Source organism: Halichoerus grypus, chromosome 12 (genome assembly GCF_964656455.1).
Source record: "Halichoerus grypus chromosome 12, mHalGry1.hap1.1, whole genome shotgun sequence".
Lineage (NCBI taxonomy): Eukaryota > Metazoa > Chordata > Mammalia > Carnivora > Phocidae > Halichoerus > Halichoerus grypus.
In genome coordinates, this window is record NC_135723.1 from 105,221,317 (window position 1) to 105,236,512 (window position 15,196).

At 53.9% G+C, this 15,196-nt stretch overlaps 1 protein-coding gene across 7 annotated transcripts in view; it reads right to left on the reverse strand.

The window, feature by feature from the left end:
• PTPRN2 (protein tyrosine phosphatase receptor type N2) overlaps positions 1-15,196 on the reverse strand; it is an 822,826-nt gene that overhangs the window by 99,836 nt on the left and 707,794 nt on the right. For all 7 annotated transcript variants that reach the window (XM_078059815.1, XM_078059811.1, XM_078059813.1 and 4 more), the window contains one exon: positions 13,268-13,480. In XM_078059815.1, the coding sequence (XP_077915941.1) occupies positions 13,268-13,480 (213 nt within the window). The remainder of the gene's footprint in view (positions 1-13,267; positions 13,481-15,196) is intronic.

A 15,196-nucleotide genomic window follows, 5' to 3' on the forward strand; every position in this document is an offset into this window, starting at 1 on the left:
TCTTTTGCTCCTGTTTTTTTTTTTTTCTAAATTAAGCACGTGTGACTTTTGTAATGAGGAACACCAAAACAAGGGTGTTTAAAATACGTAAAATTTTTCACCCAATAGGACTGAGACTGAGTGAAATGTTTAGAACGTATGTGTGGGGAAAAGTATGGGAGAAAATATCCCAGATGTCAAAGTGGCTGCAAGGTCGCATTAAACAAAAAAGGCACATAAAAAAAGAAACGCCGCATCTGATCACCTCTTCCGTCCACAGCGGATTTGTTAAGGCAGGTTGTTACTTCGCCGCAGAAGTGAGTGGGGCCTAGGAGGGTCTGCCACACAAGGCGGGCCGGCGGGGCTGGGCCGCGGAGACAGGAACTCTCCATGTGGTTTACGGGAGCTATTTTACAGAAAGAGTCTCACCATAAATCGCTCATCTGAGTAGGACGAGCTCGGGGTGTGCTGGAAGGGCTCTCCCCAACATCATAGGACACCGGGGGGATGCTGGAGGGCACCAGGGGATCCCGGGGGGACACGGGGGGACACTGGAGGGACACGGAGGGACACATGGGGGGACACCGGGGGGGCACGGGGGCGACACTGGGAGGCACTGGGGAGACGCTGGAGGGACACGGGGGGGACACTGGGGGGACACAGGGAGGGACACTGGGGGGACACCGGGGGCACTGGGGAGGCACTGGGGGGCATGGGGGAGCACAGGAGGAAGTCGGGGGGACACCAGGGGGGCACCAGGGGGGATGCTGGGGGGTGCTGGGGGATACCAGGGGGGACATGGGGGGACACCAGGGGGCACTGGGGGACTGGGGGGACACATGGGGGGACACCGGGGGGCACGGGGAGGACACTGGGGGGACACCAGGGGGGTACGAGGGGAGATGCTGGGGGGGTACCAGGGGGCACCGGGGGGACACTGAGGGACACAGTGGGGGACACTGGGGGGGACATGGGGAGGATGCCAGAGGGACATGAGGGGGGGGCACCATGGGGGACTCTGTGGGGGGCACAAGGGGGGACACGGGGACACTAGGGGACAGTAGGGGACACCAGGGGGACCATGGAGGACACTGGGGGAAACATGAAGGACACTGGGGGGACACATGGGGACACACAGGGGACACCAGGGGGACACTGGGGCCACATGGGAGACACTGTGGGGACACAGGACCATGGCCAGTTCTGAGAGACAAACGGCATCCTCTCTCTCTTCCCCGGAGGTCAGAACCATAGCAGGTACCCTGAGCGGCCCATCCCCCGTCTAGGCCAGAGCCACACCTGCTCCCTGGGTGGAGGGTCCAGTTCACAGCTCATTCCATGTGACCAGCCCACCGACACGTGACCACCGCTGCCTGTCTTGGGACACCGCCTTGCCACCTCCACGGGACTTCTCGGTGATTTGGACTGGGGGACAACACGCCACACGGGAGGGACGTTTCTCCAGGGTGAATCCCAACCTGGGCCCCAGAACTTGGGCAGGACGGTTGCTCACTCTGCCCGTTCCCTGGAGCTCCGGCAGCGTGCCCCGCCCCCACCACTGCCACCCTCAAGCCACTTGGGCTGCAAACCACGCTCCTCTGGTCCAACGCGCAGCCGCGTTAAGGGCTAGGTTCCACAACATTCGTAAACTAACCAAAACAGCTCCACGATAAACACTGTTTGCCAAGGAATATTGAGTAATTTTATCCCATTTTGCAAGATGTTTTCTCAAAATAAAACTCAAAGACACACTTTAACTTATAGAAGCGAAAATACTTTTCTGCAGTCTTCTGAATCCAGAAGGGTCTTCGAATAGTCCCGTGTCAGGAGGAAAAGAGCTGCTTCCCTCTGCTCTCTTGGAGCCACGGCAATCATCTGCCCTTCTGCTCCCTGCCGCGCACACAGGCGCGGCCTCACGGCTGGCCCTCAGGAACGGCCGTCCTGTGTTGTCCTCAAGTTATCAGGGCGAGAACCACATCTCGCCTCCCGAACTTGAAGACAGAAGTCATTTCCATCTGTCATCCTCCCACCCGGGGACTGTCTAGCACCAGGAGACAGCTGAAGAGCATGGTCAAGGTCGGAGGCTTCCTGCAGTCTCACGACGGCCATGAATGAGTACATCCAACTTTGTCCACATGCGTGTGATGTGCCTGAAACCCAGCGGGCTGCACCCACTCATCTTCTCCCTTCGCTCTGCTCCTGATAAACATCAGACTCAAGTCAGAGGAAGGACGCGCATCATTTCAATAAGCGTCTTTCTCCGACAGTCCACACGTGGGCTTCTGTAACCACGGCTCCCTCGGGAACCCGGAGCTGGCTGGGCTGCGGACGAGGCCCATCTGATGGGCATGCGGCCGTTGCAGCCCTGAGCAGCCCAGCCAGGCCGCATCTGTGCGGCAGGTCAGACCACAGACACCAGCCCCAGGCGTGCGGGGCTCCCGTGGCCCGCGACCCTCCCGCCAGGAAGTGTTCTCAAGAAGTCCGCGGTGCCTTCCGAGTTCACAACTCCAGCCCCGTGGGCTCGACCTCCGTGAGCAGAGCCAGTCTCGAGCGGCCCCACACGTGTGGTTCAAATTCAGACGAGTCCAAGTTGCCAAGTCCGTCAAAAATAAATCCTGCACCTCTTCAGAGCAACCTGGGCCTGACATGGGCTGGGGGTGGGGGTGGGGGACGCTGTTTTCTGCAAAAAAAGTCTGTCACGTTCCTAACTTTCTTCTTGCTCAAAAGGTAATGAATTCTCCTCGTTTGTCATCATCACCGCCATCACGTCGGGGCACCAGCCCGGAGGCCGGCCGGCCGGCACCAAGGATGGTTTGGAGAGCATTCCACGCGCCTCCCCCCACCGGCTCTGCTCACATCCGTGTCTTAGTGCCGGGCTTCGGTTAGCTTTTCCCGAGCAGCAGAGATCCCCTGCCGGGTGCTGCGTGTTCACCACACAGATCTGGCATTTCGGGGGACCAGGGTGCGCCTCCCATGCACAGGAGGACACGGCAGGGAAGGAACAGGACTAGGCCTGTCTCGGTGCGCTGCGGTGGTGAAGGAAGTCCAGATAGACGGCTAGTGACGGAGACCACAGACGCGAAGGGCAGTGTCAGGGGCAAACAAAGGGTCCGGATGAAAGGGGGCTGGCCATCCTGGGCTGGGCGGGAAGGCTCGGTGAGGGTGTGGGGTCCGCACCGCCTGACAGATGGGAATGATCTGGAAGCATAAAGCCGAGTGGGAGGGCTTTCAGTGTGAGGGGAGCGGTCTGCACAAAGATTTAGAGACAGAAAAGCACAGGGGATATTCGAGGGGCTGTGAGGAGCCGGCCAGGGACACAAAAGGTATTCACGTCCTTCCATTCTGCGGTGGCGGCGCCTAATTAAGCCAAAGGGCAGGGCCTGGGGGTGGGGGCAGGGGCAGTCCCCCACGCAGCTGCCTCTCCCTGCGCGCGCAGGGGCTGCACATCGTTCTGGGGCCCAATTATTCCATCTGAAGCTGCTCTGAATGGCGACCTGGCGGCCCGAGGCCAGAAGAGCGCTCCAAGGAGCCCCGGGCCAGGTGGCTTTGCCGCTGCAGGCCGGGAGACAACAGCGAGTCCCTCTCTACCTCCGCTTCATCTCCATTTCCTCCGCTGTGAAAGGGATGAAGGGCTCTGGCCTCGGAGGCCCCGTCAGGGTTTCTGAGAGTCTGTCGTGCCCAGGAAGGGCCCAGGTGCTGACCTTCGGAGGAAGTCAGCCAGGGTGCCGTCCCGTGGGTCCGGCAAGCACCGTGGGAGGTGAGCTCTGGGGTTGGCGGGAGGAGAGGCGCTGGGAGGGTCCGGAGCACCAGCCACGCCCTGCTTGGAGTCCATCGGAGATCCGCAGACTCACAACGTCCCCAGGAAATGCCCCGCACACAGGAGCAGGGAGGCCACCGTCCACGGCCAGAAAAGCAACAGCTCAAAGCAGCAGATAGGACAATCTGAGCTTTTGTCCTGGTTTCCCCTCATGTTTCAGTTTCAAAGTTTGGGGCCACCAAACTCAGGATTTTCATTCTCCTTGAATGTGGCAGAGGATAGGAAGGCCAGGGAGGGGGAGAGAGTCCCAAAACACGGAGACCGGGTGGAACGTGCCTTCTGAAAAACCATCTGGTTTTACAAACAAATCTGTATTTTATTTCCCCCACTCGGTGCAATTCTACGAATACTCCTTTTTGGTTATTCTTTTGCTTTGTTGTCTTCACAAAAAATGAAAGTGATAAAATGCTTCCTTACAGAACAAATCCAGGCCTTTAACTTTAATTAGAGAATTGAAGTCTAGCTGCATATGGGTGCTGACTTTGTGTACAGTTAGCAATCCTAGCATCTATCACCCAAACTCCTTCAGCTGATTTCAGCCGAACGCCATAGAGTCAGTCCAAGTTTAAAGCTGTATGTCGTGTTCATGTTCTCCAAACACCATATGGAATTACGCATTTTAAACATTTGGCCTTACTTGCTAATAGAAGCATCTCTGAATCTTCCTTTTCCCATTTTCCAAATAATCATACACACAGACACACACAAACATATACCCAGGCACGTAATTTTGCTGGTTCCTTTATTTTTAAATTCTGAATTTAAAAATTGTTAAATTTTCTTTAAGAAAGGCAGACTGCACAGCAGTGCCTCGTTTGGACATGTCTGGAGTCTTGGGCCTGGACTGCCCAGTGTCCTCGTACACGTGCTGCGTGGAGCTTGTCTGGAGGCCCTCGAGTGCAGCCACGTGTGTGCCTGGGACCGAGGTCCTCCTCTGCGGGAAAGGGGTCTTCTTTGACCAGCGCAGCTTCGGGGGGATGCACGCGTTGCGGAGAGGGAGGAAGCAGACGCCCGCTTCAGCAGCCAGATCTGCCGGATTGACCCTGGCGATCGCCGGGGTGGCCGATGACGTCGCAACCTGAGCATCCTCACATCCTGGCTGTTTATTCGAAAATCTGGAGTGAGTACTTTTGTTCACAAGTCACCTTCCTCACTGGAGACCATTGGCGTGAACGTCTTGTACTTGCTAATAGAGAAACAACCTACCAAGATTCCATCCTTAATTATCGGCAATCCTCCCAAAGCAGAGAACCCCAATGGAGACAGAAATATTTTGAGGAATGAAGTTTAGGGATGACTAAGTAGATGGAGAAGAGAAACCCAATCATGTAGCTTCTCTAACGTAAGAGGAAAAGTCCTTACTCTTCAAATGACTGTGACACTGCACAGACCACATCCCGTCCTGAGCACGTCTCTTGCTCACCTCCTCCAGGAAGCCCTCCTGGGCCACCCTGGGGTCCCTGTGGACCATCACAGCACTGTCTTCTCAAGCACATGCTCCACACCAGTGTAAACTCCAAGGTGAAATAAAGGTCTTCGCCATCCTTACTGTTACAGAAAACGTGATTCTTTCATTAGAAGAAATTAGCTTTCTGGAAAGAAACCCGCTGGGCCACTTCTAAGTTTGGCCATCCAGCCCTTCCCAGGCCCCGTGTGGCTCCGCTCCTCAAGGGTGACCCACATGCCGACACGGAATCCGCTCGCGGGCACCAGCCCCCGAGGTGGGAGGAGGAGAGTGGGGGCGCCTCGGAGGACAGTGATGCTGACATGCAGTCCTCCCCGGGACAGGACAGACGGCCGAGCCAGCGGGACTCGTGCCTCCGGGGCAGGGGTCTGCTGGCTGAGAGGGGCTTCCTCTTATGACCGTGAATGGTCTCCTCTGATATTTGGAGATTGTCATCGCCTGAGTGTCCTGGACCTGAGCGTGCGTTTGCTCTGGGCAAAGCTGTCCCTGCTCGGGAACACGCCCTGTGCACCTCTGACGGTTCAAGCTGTCGTGCCCCACCCACCACCTCCTGTCCTGCCTTACCTTCTTCCGTGCCACTCAGCACGGGGTATGCTCCCTAAGGCCCCCAAGGGCTTGAGTCGGAGTGGAGGGCACCCTGGGCGTGTTTGCCGGACTCCGCTCAGCGCTGCCGTGCACGGGGCCGACCCTGAGACAGACTCCGGGCCGTGGGAGGTGTGTCATTCCCACAGGTGGAGAGCCTCACTTCGCAGGGCCACTTCGCAGGGCCACCCCTGGCCTCCCCCTGGCCCCGCGTGCGCTCCCCCCCCCACCCCGTCGGGGAGCCGGGGAAGCCAGCGCGGAAGCCTCTCAGAGCTGGAAGCATGCAGTCTAGGCCTGCTGTACTTCATGGTGGGACGATCCTACACCCGCTCTCCAGCCCCCACACCTGCCCTCTGAATGCCTTCCTTCCCTCCTCCTGCCATTTTGGTCTCAGTCCCTGTGAAGTCCATTCTGCATGTTTCCCTTTACGCTGTAAGCTTCTCCTGCCAGCACCCCTTATTCAGAGTAGCTCGGCATCCCCTCTGAGAATCGGAGGGCAGCCGTCTCTGGGCACGCAGCCCAGGGTGGCTCCCGACGCCGAGGCCCCCGGCTGGCGCGCGGGGCGGGAGGTGGGCCCGGTGTGCAGCCACGTCCCCCTCACCCTGGGGTTATGTGAGGGATGGCTTTGCTGCTGTCTGGTGCTGGAAACACGGGGGAGAAGCCAGCAGGACTCTCCACACCTGCACCCGCTCTAACCGTGCGCCTCAGACTGCGCCGAACTTCACAGAAGTCCGGATTTCCCCGCAGGTACGTGCTTTCTTCACAGACGGTCTTCAGTTTTGGTTCAGAAGGTGTGCCCACCTGAGTCGGGGCCCAGAGGAGAGAGAGCAGCTGTTCGCATACGACCATTAGCAAACACGCTGAGCAGGGAGGCGATCGATGGTTCCCTACCCCAGCACCCCGATCGCCACAAATGACCGTCCTTCCACAGAACTTAGAGCTGAGATGCACTTACACTTCCGTGACCTTCCCCGACCTTCAGCAGCCCAGTGAAGAGCACACAGCTCCTTCCATCCCATTTTGTGGCTGGGGCGCAGAGAGGCACGAGGCCCGGAAGGAACGGAGCTATCACGGTCTCTTTTTCCCATGAGTGCAAATATCGGGAAAGAAATGTTTAAGCTGAGACGTGAACCCTGAGTGAAAGGAGCCGGAGGACCGGCGTGCCCGCGGCTCCCCCACGGCGCTGCCCTCCACACAGGGGAGCTGGCCCGGGGAGGAGGACAGACCTGGTCCCTGGCAGGAGCTCCTGGCTTGGGGCCGTGCCTGGGCCCGTGAGTCGGCCCCTTCCGCACGGTCCCCGCCTCCAGGGTGAGCACGAAGGATGTCCTCTCCCGTCCTCTCCTGCTCTACAGGCCTGTCCTTGCGGAATATGCCGCCCCAGTGAGGGGACACCCTGGGCCCGTCGTCATGAGCCTGTGGTGGAGGCATTCCTGCCCAGCGTCATCACCTGTGCTTGCTAATGCTTCCTGTGGTTTCATGGCAAACTCCTCGTCTTTAAGGAGTCAGAAACTGAGCAGAGAAGTGAATTTGACCATTCCTGACACCCCCATGGAGCCTCGCACCACGAAGGGAAAGGTGCAGGGGCACCGTCGGGTCTGGGGCTCCAAGGAGGTCCTGCCCTGTCCCGTGTGCGAGTGCTCCCAGGCCCCCTGACTTACTCCGTGCAGTGGGAAGAGCGCTCGCCTGGGGCCTAAACGCTGTATATTGCCCTAATTCAGCTCTGCCACCCGCCTGCCGTGGGACCCGGGACAAGTCACAGCTGATCCGATGCTTACTTTCCCCACGTGGCCGCACGGGGTGTGCTGGGGGTCCGGTGTGGCTTGCAGAGCCCCTCCCTGGGCCCTGGTGGGGGACTGAGGGATAGGCCCCGGGAGCCTCCTGAGTGCGCGGGCTGCCCTTGGAGGAGCTCCCCTGGCCTCTGCAATATGGAAGCACACTCTGACTTCGACAGAAAACTGCATTAAAGCAGATTAAAAGCATGAACCTTCATGAGCCATCCCCGGCTCCCTCAGCCTCTGAGGTGCGTTCTCCCACGCTGGCCCTCACGGACAACATGACCCACACAGGGCGAGCGGCCTGACACGGCAGAGGTGAAGCTGGAACTCCCTCCCCTCCCTTCGCCCGTCCTTCCTTAAGAGACAGTTATTCCGGTAAAATCCAGATCCACTAACAGGCCACAAACATACAACAGAACCCAGCAACCCAGGAATGAAAAGAAGACACAGCATCCAGGCCCTGGGATTCCTCGCACCAGCCATCCCGAGCTTTTGTCTTCCAGATATCTCACTGAGTGGTCTGTTATTTTCAATTAAGTCTGATCTAATTATTATCGTTTGATCAAGGGAGATGGCTTGCTATATTAGGACAGCGACATGTCTCAGTTTTGTGTTTAGATATGTTTTTGGCAATCTTTCCAGCCTTCCGCCTCCTCTAGACTTATTTCCAAATCTCAGGAGCTATTTTTGAGGAGACACGTTGCACGGAAACTGGAGAATGGGCACGCAGCCGCGGCTTTTGGAAACTGCAGACTTGAAAATTTAAGGTTTATGAGAAAATGCACTACCAATTCACGCCTTACAGGACAATGTTCAGACCCAGGGTGGCAAGGAATCTAGAAGATTCAACGGAGCTTGTTGGCCTTAATTGATCACTTGAAACTGAATGCACATGCAAACACACACACGTTCTCGAAATGCTCGGGACAGGTGCGTTCCTCGTGGCAAGGCAAAAGTCTGCAAGTTTTCCTTCGTTATCACGTGACTGTGTGGCGAGGCGTGTACTTTACAGTGAAGCCCGGGCCTCTTTCTGGGATCGAGGAGCTCGGGACCCCAGGACAAGGCCTCTCCCTCAGCAGTCTGGCTTCCCCTTGACCAGATGAAACATCAACTCAGTGACTGCAAAGCTTCAAGAGAGCTCTCCCGACACACAGAGGTGCTAATCACAGCTTCTTGCAAAGGCAAAACTAGCAAAATCCCAATTCTCAGGCTTGACTGGGTTAGGATAAAAACCTAAGTTCTTTAATAATATCTGAGGGCACTTTTCCTTTTATGAAGCGGGATAGATTTTCTTGCTGGGAAGTTGCACAAAAGTTATTTTGACCTGAAAATTTACATGTAAAGCAAAGAAAGGCCGTTCTTTCTGACTGATACATAGCTGACTGAAATGGGCTATTTTAGGAGCTTGTGGTGGGGTCAGGCAAACCTCAGGAGATTCCCTGTTTTCTACCTAAATCGGAAAACGCTTCTCTAACGAGTGATTGTACCAATTACAAAAGATTAAGCTACCTTAGAAAAAGAAGGATCCCTTAATTCAAGGCCCCAGAGAGTAAGCCAGCTTGTGACAGGTGCCCTCCTCTGGGAGGGGCTGGCTCTCCCTTGCCCAGGGGGGATGAGGAGTTGGGCTGCATTCGGGCCACCGGCCCCTCAGCCGGAGTGGACGGAGCACCCCAATCACAGCCACCTCGCACCTAACGTGAGGTCACTCGCTGATCATCGCCCGTGAGTGGGATGCCCGCCGCGCCCAGATGCGTGCTCTCCTCTGGGTCTGGTTCCAAAGGCCTCCAAGAGATACGGAAGCGTGCTGGGTATTGTGAAATAACCCATCAAAAGAGGCTTGCTGGAAATTCCACAGGAGTCTGTGCGCTCGTGTGGGGACGGGGGTGTGGGCCGGCCGAGCGCTGAACTCCCGCTGCAAGGTGATCAAACCCTCCGGGAAACGGATGCAACATTCAGACAAACTCAGAGAGAGAGAGGAGGGAATGTGTTCTAATCATCTCATCGCCTCCTTCGGCACTTTCACCTGACGGCCTTCCGCAGAAACGGGACTCCCGTGCGAGGAGTCGTGTGCTGGGCATCACACCTCCTTCCACACCAAGCCGACACGCGCACGGCATATACATCATGTACCCACATGCCAATTTGGGGGGAGAAAAAAGAGTAAAAGTAAAGAAATTATCTTTTTAGGTAATGAAGTACAGATTTAATCCAAATACGCTATGTTTCATGTATTTAGAAGAAAAAATAACGTTCACTAAAACACTGGGGCAAAGTTTGGTGCCCGTTAAAAAAAAATGGCCTTTCCAAAATGGATTTCCATTATTCTGAAAGTTAATATACCTAGTTCTTTCAAGTTTGAGGAAATTAAACTCTGATAGATTATCTGGTAAGACTGATCCCTTGGTAAGTGCTAACGTATAATAAATACCAAGAAATATTTGATTTTCGAATAGGTAAAGCAAACAAAAATATCACACACACATACACGCATGTAAGCTAAGCTTTAAGATGCTGGCTCTATGAAATAGCTCTATTCTGAGGACGAAGAGAAAAAAGGTTTAAACGTGTTTGCACTGGGACCTAATACTGCAAACTACTCACTGTTTTGAAGCAATTTTGAGACAAGCCCGCCCACTGATTATTCTGGAACACTCCATGAGTGCACTGTAACTAACCCAAAGCCACAGACCATGAATTATGAGCTCACGGGGGCTCTGCATCATCGGCCGCCAGGAGCCTGGGAGGGCAAATATTAGAAGGTGTGCGTTGCCGGGGCTGATGTGGGCCAGGGCTTTACAAAGGTTGGGCCATGGGGTGGGGCGTCCCCACCTGAGCTCTCTTGCAATGAGGCCACTGCCATGCTGTTTACCCGCACACTGAAGGATCCTCCTTTTTGGCTCTCTGGGAGGAAGAATTCCAGAGGCCACCAGCGCCTCCTCGGGACCACCAGCCCTGAGCTCCCCCTCCTCACTGCGGACCCAAAGGCTCCTCGTGTTCTGATAAGAACACTTAGTTCCTCCATTTAAAGGGTAAGTTCACATTCTGACATAAATAAAACTTAGTACCTCGCCGCCTGCCGTTCCTCATTCCCAGGCAGCTACTTCTAACCTCCGTACACAATAACCTTCGTCTCTTTCGGAGAGTTTATAAAAATGATTGAGTATGAAATAAGGCATGATATTGAATCGCTCCATTTTCCTCGTCACCCGGTGTTGGGAATTAAGAGGAGGTTTATCCAAACTTCACTTGTATTATAGGATTAGCAGAGTGCAGAAGTTCAATGGTTTAAAAAGAAATACAGTGTGAAGGCAACTTTTCCTGAAATTGTTTTTACATTTGCAATACTTTAAACAACTTCTCAGACAGACTTGAAGCTTGAAAGGGGGTCTCAGTGGTATCTCTGGAAAAGCCAAGTTTAGTGTGGATGCATTCCCGAGTTAATACCTGCTTCATTTACAAAGGCAAACATCCTCTATTTGCGGCTACTTGGTTAAGAGCCCTTCATACATGACTCAGCAAAATCTAGAGGCAACAGCCCTGAGATCCCATCCCTGCTGGCGGAGTCCTGCTCTGCTAACCACAAACCAAAACAACTCAACAGCTCCAGCACTAGCATCTTCTCCCCAGTGGACCGTCCACTTTGGGCCAAACGTCTGCATTTAACCAGAGTGGTTCCCTGAGAGGTATTTCATAGTGATTTCAAAACTAAGCCCATCACAAAATCTTTATAATAATTTCATTTCCAAATTTTCCTAGATCATATTTTCAAAGGGAAAGTTTTTCCTGTGCTTTTCCCCCCTTTTTTATTAATCTGGATTGAAGAAAAGCACACATTTCATTTATTGTCTGGATTACAGATTCTTATTAAACAAACCAGAGCTCATTATAAAATCAATATCAACTTAACCACCATGCCCCCAGGAGGAATAGCAAAAAGGTCACTCCAAGAAATTCAAACAATTTTCCTGCTGGAAGGGCATGATTTTAATTACAGATACTATTAATTAGAGCTGTCACCGGGAAGATTTTTTTCTGTTAATTATCACAAACTCAGTTCTAAGTGTGCAATTTCAACCCGTATTTTTGCCAAACTGAGTCATTTCTGCATGCAAGCCCAACCTTTCCATTCTATCAATATTTTATATTTGAATTTCAAAGTGTATCAAAGGACGCCATGCTTTCTAAAAATCCACCCCTGTGTGATCTCCCGTCTCCTGCACACAGAACAGAACTGGTGTGATAATTTATTTATGTCCCGGCACAGACATGGCCCAGAAGCCCTGGCATCCTACACTGATGGTCTTGCTCAATAGAATTTCTGGATAAATTCTTACTAGTTTAAGTGACATTTTTTTTCTGGGCTTCTTCTTCAAACGTGATTTTTCTTTTGCTTTGAAGCAGAGCGGTGCACTGGGGCTGAAATGCCACTCTCGCACATTTGAAGGTGCCATTTCTTTATGCGAGAAGATCATACTGACCAGCCTTGTGACCTCCTCCAGAAAGCCAGCGCCTTTCTCTCTTCAGTGACAATACCAAGAATTTTTGAATGGGGGGAGAAAGCTATCTCTTGGTCTCTTTTAAGCATAGTGATTTTATAAATTCATCCCAGGTCCTTCTGTGGGCCAGTGTCAGGGTGGCCCATGGAGGAAAAGCAGCTAGCTCAGACAAGTTCCTGGAGGGCACCTCGCAGGACAGTTTGGAGGGACGGTGGTTCTAGAAAGAGCTTGAGACCCCCCCACCCTGCATATAATTGTGATGACTGAACAGTCAACTTATATATTATTGTAAAATATGATGCCTTATTTACAAGACAGACCTATTACACATTGTAATCATGTGAGTAGAGGAAACAAAGAATCTAGTCCAATGGGAGAAAATATTTCACAAATATATACTGACTGAATTTCTAAAACGATGATTAAGTATTTTACCTTCCCAAATGGGAACGATACCGAGTTGTGCCCTGACTTGTCTACACTATGGGCTGGCGTTGCTCATTCTCACTGCAGGACGTCACTAAATATAAGGTGCGTGCTACACAACATCCAAAAATCTTTTACTGTCCGGTTTGGTCTGCATCTGCATCCTCACATTCTCATTGGTTCTGACTCATCTCCAGGTGTGTCTGGAATGGTTAGGAGTCCCAGCACCCAGCCACCACCTCACTTGCATGGAGACGCCCTCGGCTTACTTCCCACTGATCAGCATTAGATCTCACTTTATCCAAATACTAGCAGGGGGTGGCGATGGATCAGGTCAAAGGATCTTTTCATAGAAGACCCGGAAGAAGTCGATGATTTAAGAGACATCTTCAAACATCTACACAACCAATTTATCTTGCAACTTTGGCATTTTTCATTAACAGCGGCCAAACTAAGAAAGATAACAGATAATACATAATTCATGTTTTGTACTTTTTCCACATTTCTAATGAGCAACCTGCTTTCACAGCTAACTGAGACGAGCCAAGAACAGAGTAAGATTAACACAAAGCAGTAAAACTGTGGTTACAAGGTATTTACGTGAATGCTGATGAGCAGTTTCAAACCGTCTTTCTGAAAGAACCCAAACTATGAGTACATGAAGCGCTGGGAACGGGGAGGGGCCACAGAGCGCGCACTGATGAACAGAACCCAGCAGAACCCCTACCTGGTAGGCGTTGGTGGCATCCGGGCCTGGGTGCTCCCCCAGTTCCGAGAGCTTCTCCTGCAGCCGGGAGTGGGAGGTGTGGCGCAAACAGTAGATGACACCGGAGGCCAGGAGGACCCCAACCATGGCCACGACAGAGACCAGGGTCAGCACGATGAACGGGGTCGAGTCCTCTTGCTCTGCTCCGTGTGGCAGAAGCTTGAGTTTGCTTTTCTGCAGAACAGGAGAGAAGGCGCGCACGTTAGCACCTAACAAATTATGACCTCCTGGAAACCACCCTTTTCCAACGCAAGGTAAAGGTAAAGCTCGGCACAGCACCGTGCTGGCATTAAAAGAGCCACCGGGGGGCCATCCGGAACAGCACCCCTCAAACAAGGAGGGAAGTTATTTCTAACTAGCACACTACAGATTGCAATGTTTTCAAAAGAAAACTTAGAAGCATTACTTGTTTTCCTGAAGGCCACCGTTTTTCTAACCCTAACAAGGCAAAGTCTTTGGCAGCTGATTTGCAGCTTTAAGGAAAAGCGCACATCCCTTCTTCAAACAGGTGTGAGGAAAATAGAGCAGTTTATCCTGAGCATGCACCACAATGTTTTTTTGGGGGGGGGCGGTGCCGGGAGCACAGAGAGATCAAACAACTCTACAGCACACAGCACGATGAGGGGCAGGTAAGTTTCACGTCCACGTTCGTGGAGACACTGCAGGAGGGCCGCCTCTGGAGGAACCTTTCCTTGACATCCCCACCGACCTGAGCCCCTCTGCGCGCGCGCCCGCGGGACACACACTCCAACGCCGCGCACCTCCGCGCTCTTCCTTGAAAGGAGCTGCAGGGCATTTGGAACACGACGCTCCACGAGTTCACTTCTCCGCGGCGTGGAGAGTAAGGGAGACAAACCATCAGATTCTCATTGTTTTTTTTGGGGGGGGGGAGATCCTTTGGGTGCATTTCACTAGTCTTCACGAGCAAAAGGTGCATGGTGCTCGCCCGTTAGCTTCGTTAGCAGGTGTATTAGCCACAATTAAAACGCCCCGGGAAGACGGAGAGGACGCGGGCGCGCGCGGCTCCGGCCAGCACGCCCTCCACCATTGCTCGGTAAATGAATGGAGACGCACGCCCGCGCCTCGGTCCCGGTTGCTACAAGATGAGAACAATTAGCAAACTCCTTTCCACCACCTAATTTCGCGTGGTAACAAAATGGATTTTTTCCCCATGAATGCCTGGCCGGCCTATTCATTATGTGTCTTGTATTAGTAATTTTCTGCTCTGTATCCAGCCTCCCCCCTCCTCATTCCCTCCTGTCTCCGAGTGTACACAGGGCCTCTTATGTCAGGCCGGGCCATTTTTAGCTTGTAATCATAAAGGCCACCAAAGCAATTATCGCCGGTCTTGACTGGAAAAGCTGGTCATTAATTAGCCTCCTTTTGCCTTCGGTGCCGCGGATTAGCTGGTGCCGGGACTGAGTTAATGGAAACGCGGGTTAAATGAGAAAAGACGCTGGATTTTCTTGCCTGGATGCGCGGCTCCGAGGAGGACCGCGAGGCTGGCAAAGGGCGGGAGGCTCACGGAGGGCGGGGAGGGACGGGCGGGGGCCAGGGGGAGGGGAGGGGCGGAGGGGGTGGGACGACGGGGGAGAGGGGAGGGACGGAGAGGGAGGACCCCCGGGTGGGGGTGGGGGACACGGAGGGGCGGGGGCGCGGGAGGGTCGCGCAGGGCCGCCCGAGGCCGGTGTGGCGGGTCCCGGCGTGGACCCCTCCCCTCCCCCCTCCCGCTCGCCCCTCCCTCCGCGCCGGCACGGCCGCCTCCGGAAGGTTAAAGCTCCGGGAGCCGCGGACCACCCCTCCCCGCCGCCCCAGTTCCCTCCGCACCCCTGTCTCCGCCCCTGGCGGGGTGAGAGCCAGAGCCCGGTAAATAAACCGCAGGGACCCCAC